At 49.3% G+C, this 4,228-nt stretch overlaps 1 protein-coding gene across 1 annotated transcript in view; it reads right to left on the bottom strand.

Moving 5' to 3' along the window:
• The window catches only part of LOC108228585 (fibroblast growth factor 12), a 9,710-nt gene extending 6,102 nt beyond the window's left edge, over positions 1-3,608 (bottom strand). The window contains exon 1 of the mRNA XM_017404166.3: positions 2,715-3,608. Within this exon, the coding sequence (XP_017259655.1) occupies positions 2,715-2,913 (199 nt within the window). The 5' untranslated portion in view covers positions 2,914-3,608. The remainder of the gene's footprint in view (positions 1-2,714) is intronic.
• Between the last annotated feature and the right edge of the window lie 620 nt (positions 3,609-4,228).

Genomic DNA, 4,228 nt, shown 5'->3' with positions numbered 1-4,228 from the left:
ATCTACAGCTGTGTCACGATACCTGCGGCGGTAGCATCATGGTTTGATCTACAGCTGTGTCACGATACCTGCAGCGGTAGCATCATGGTTTGATCTACAGCTGTCACGATACCTGCGGCAGTAGCATCATGGTTTGATCTACAGCTGTCACGATACCTGCGGCAGTAGCATCATGGTTTGATCTACAGCTGTCATGATACCTGCAGCGGTAGCGTCATGGTTTGATCTACGGCTGTGTCACGATACCTGCGGCGGTAGCGTCATGCTAACTTGGCGCTGATGTGGTCTGGGAGGGACGTGTCAGGGTGGGTGTGGACAGGAAGCAGGACTGTCTCAGGGACAGAAACTGAGGACAGACTCATGATGGACTTTCAGCCCTGGCAGGTCGTAGTTTGTTGTTAAAATAATCTTTAATTCAGGATAAAAAACAAATCAGATGGTTTTTATTAAACATGAGGTGTAACTTGTTAAAACATTTTTTTTTCTTGCAGTCCACCACTAAGTTAATAATTTAAAAGTATTTGTTAGACAGGGTTTGTACCGGTCCGGGTTCTGCTCAGGAACCATCTCGGGTCTTTAATCCAGCAGCGGTGCCTCTGAGGACAGCTATAATTAAAGTGTGTGTCTCACTCTGAGTTCAGAGCTGTGTGAGGAGGAAAAACAGCTCGTCATGAGACCCCACGTCACCGAGCCGACTGTTTGGACTGGAATACGTTCAACTGGTGGCCCGAGGGCCACACGGGGCCCGCTGGCCCACCCACGAGTTCATTACAATAAAAGGAGAGTTTAGGTCATAAAATTTTTTTAAAAATGATAAGAACAGCTGCTTTCAGTAACTGTGGAGAACAGGCCGGTGATACAGGTCAGACTCTCTGACCTTGGTGGGTTACACCAGTGAACCAGTCCTGGTTCTGGTCCTGGACATCCACTGTAGACCAGTGGTCTCCAGTCCTGGTCCTGGTTCTGTTCCTGGACATCCACTGTAGACCAGTGGTCTCCAGTCCTGGTCCTGGTCCTGGTCCTGGACGTCCACCATCCTGCAGGTTTCAGATGTTCTGCAGAAACCTGTTCATCAGTCAGTCATTAAATCAGGTGAGTCAGAGCAGAGATACACCTGAGACAGGAAGGTGGACCTCCAGAACCAGCACCAGGACCAGGACCAGGACCAGGACAGATTAGAACAGACCAGGACAGAACCAGGACCAGGACCAGGACAGAACCAGGACCAGGACCAGGACAGGACAGGACCAGGACCAGGACACCATGAAGCCGTTACTGAGTATAATAATGTCATACTATTTTAGAAGATCCTTTAATCCGAGCAGGAGAACCTCAAACACTGACTGCAGGTTTGGATCAGAACTTTTTAAGGAAGAACATCAGTCAGGACGTTGATCTGAAATATAAATATAATCTAAGACGTTCCAGACTGAACCCAACCCAAGGAAAGGTTCTGACCCGTAAACTGAAGAGGAGCTGAAATTATTCCCGTTCCTTCGGTTCGGACAGCACGTTAAAAGGTTTCTCTGGAATCACACGCTGCCTTTTCCTTTCCCTGCTTCATCAAATATTTAATCCAACGCATGGAAATTATGTAACAGCTGGTAGCTACAACCACCGGCCGTGTTTTAGTAGCTCCTGCATTAATAATAATAATAAAAGGATCTTTCTGAAGTTCGGTTCTGTTGGAATCCTCCCCTTCAGTAAGTCTGAAGGTTGGTTTGGGGCTTTTAAACTGAAACACGATTTGTTAAAAGCAGGTTTTATAATCCATCCAACTGTTCTAAAGTTCAGCTGTCCTCTGCTCCCGTTTCTGTCTCCTTCCACCCAGAGTGTCTCTGTGCTGGAGGACTGAGAGGTCAGAGGTCAAACTCCCATTGACTTCCAACGTCTCTGAGCTTCCAAACAGGAAGTGAAGGCTCCTCCTCCATAAACGCTGTAGAACCTGTGGGACCATCAGAACCTTCTGCTGCTCACGGGTCAAGAAGTTCTGATAGTTTTCACTCAGAGACTGTTGGTCTGAGGCTTACTTTTTACTCTGGGTTTCTGCCTGAAGTGCTGTCCCTCCCTGGGAATCACCATGGCAACCAGCTCTTCAGCAGCTTCTATATTACCCAGCATGCTTTTCTTCCTCCTGTGTTTCCATCATGGCCGCCCCCACAGATCCTTCCTGATGTTCAGGAGGATTCAGGAAGAGGACTGAGCCTGGAGTTTCATAATAAAGCTCAGATACTCTTCAGAATAAGAGTTTGACTCTGTCACAGGTTATAAAAGGAAGTTCTATATTTCTGTTGGCCAAAGTAAATGTTAAGGACGTAAGAAGTGGTTTCTCACCAAGACCTGGTCTTACTTCCTGTTCAGAGGTTCCCCAGGACCCTAAACCTCCAACCTTGAGACATTTACCTTCCTTCTGCTGGAGGAGCCATTTCCTGATCACCAACACCATCAGCTGTTTGGAGGAACCCAGCAGAGAGCCGGGATCTTTGAGCAGAACCAAACAGAACCAGCAGTTTTAGAGTCTTCAAAGACTTGTCAGAACTACCAACTAGAAGCTGTTTTCATCCAGTCTAGGCTCTAAAAACAGACCCAAAGCACTCTGAGTACAAATGTAAAACTTGTCCATCCCTACCTGCAGGCAGCCAGGGACCACTGGAACCTGACCGCTCACTGGTTCTGGTACCAGTTCTTATGCAGAAATCAAAGCCAGAGCCCACCTGGTTTCCGGCGCACTGGTCTCTTCTTCCCGCTGCAGAAACGAACTTTGCTGAAGACGCTGAAGATGTGTCTCTCGCACAGAGACCGGGGGTCTTTGCTGGGACTCGAGCGCTTCTTGCCGGTGGCGACCTTCTCGCTGTTGGACTCGCGGGCCTGACGTTTCTGTCGGATCAGGGAGCTGGCTATGGCCGCGGCCATCTCCCTGAGAAACCAAAGACCTGCTCTGAGCCTCACGTCTGAAGGTGGTTCAGTCCAGGACAGGCGACATGGCAGCCAGAGAGGGGCGGAGTCCACCCGGGGAGAAAATGTTTGATGGAGGCGGAGCTTACTGACGATTCATGATTAGAAAGAGGTCCTCAGAACCTGAGATCTAGGAAAACGATTTCAATCAACCAGAAGGATCCTTTAGTTTCTCCACAAGCATCATTTCTGTGCGGCAGATGAAAGGTTTGAGGTTTTTAGGCAAAGCGTCACATCTTGAAGGTTCTGTTCGGTTCTCTGAACCTCCAAACAGTCCAGTACAACAACACAAAGAACATCCCAGTCCGGCCAAACGTTCCGAGATCCCGGGAATGATGGTGCCAAAGTCAAAGTCCTGCTCAGCAACTTCTGACCGGTTCTCCAGCAGGAACAGAAGGAACGTTTATTCAGAAAAATCACCTCTGATTGTTGCTTCAGCAGCAGCAAAGCCCTCTGGGTAATTTACCAGCTCAGTCCTTCTGGTTGCTTTTTGGTGCTCTGACGGAAGCTGCAGGAGCTGCTCGATGTTCTTGATTTATGCATCCAGAACCGAACAAACGGATCAAATCTCCTCCGTCCTCGACTGTCCATCAGTCCGCCAACAGTTTCCAGAGACGTCCCGAAGGTTTCTCCATCGTTCAGAAAGATCCCAGAGCGTCTGCAGGAGAATCCAGCTGAGAGAGGAGAGGATTCCTTTCTGCTCTGCTTTACTCCACTGTTTTCCTCTTCCTCCTCCTCCTCCTCCTCCTCCTCCTCGCTGGCTGAGAGCTGCTGGATGTGAAGAGCAGCTGAGAGAGAGACGAGCAAAGAGAGAAGCAGCCATCAGCGCTCGCAGGAGAGAGAGAGAGAGAGAGAGTGATGGAAGGATGGAGGTGTGGAAGAAGATCCTAAAAATATTCTGCCTGATGTTTCATGTTGCTCCCACGTCACTGCGTTGTCCCGACTCACACGAACGCACCGCAGAGCTGCTGCTGCTGCTGCGTTCATGGCCACGCCGTCTTTAAGATCACCTGAGCCGCCATCTTGACTCTGACAGACAGAAAGTCCCGTCAGCTGCTGGGTTCCAGGGTTCTACCGATCAGAACCCATCTGCTCTTCACCAGGTTCTGTCAGTCCCAGGGTTCTACTGATCAGAACTCATCCGCTCTTCACCAGGTTCTGAAGTTATTCATGTCATTATTAATAACCATAACAAACTGGGTCCAGCTCCTGACCCAACAGAACCTGGGTCCAGCTCCTGACCCAACAGAACCTGGTTCCAGCTCCTGACCCA

The sequence above is a fragment of the Kryptolebias marmoratus genome, unplaced genomic scaffold, assembly GCF_001649575.2.
Source record: "Kryptolebias marmoratus isolate JLee-2015 unplaced genomic scaffold, ASM164957v2 Scaffold31, whole genome shotgun sequence".
NCBI classification, from domain to species: domain Eukaryota; kingdom Metazoa; phylum Chordata; class Actinopteri; order Cyprinodontiformes; family Rivulidae; genus Kryptolebias; species Kryptolebias marmoratus.
The sequence above is the reverse complement of the archived record's forward strand: the minus strand, read 5'-3'. Positions and strand labels throughout refer to the sequence as shown.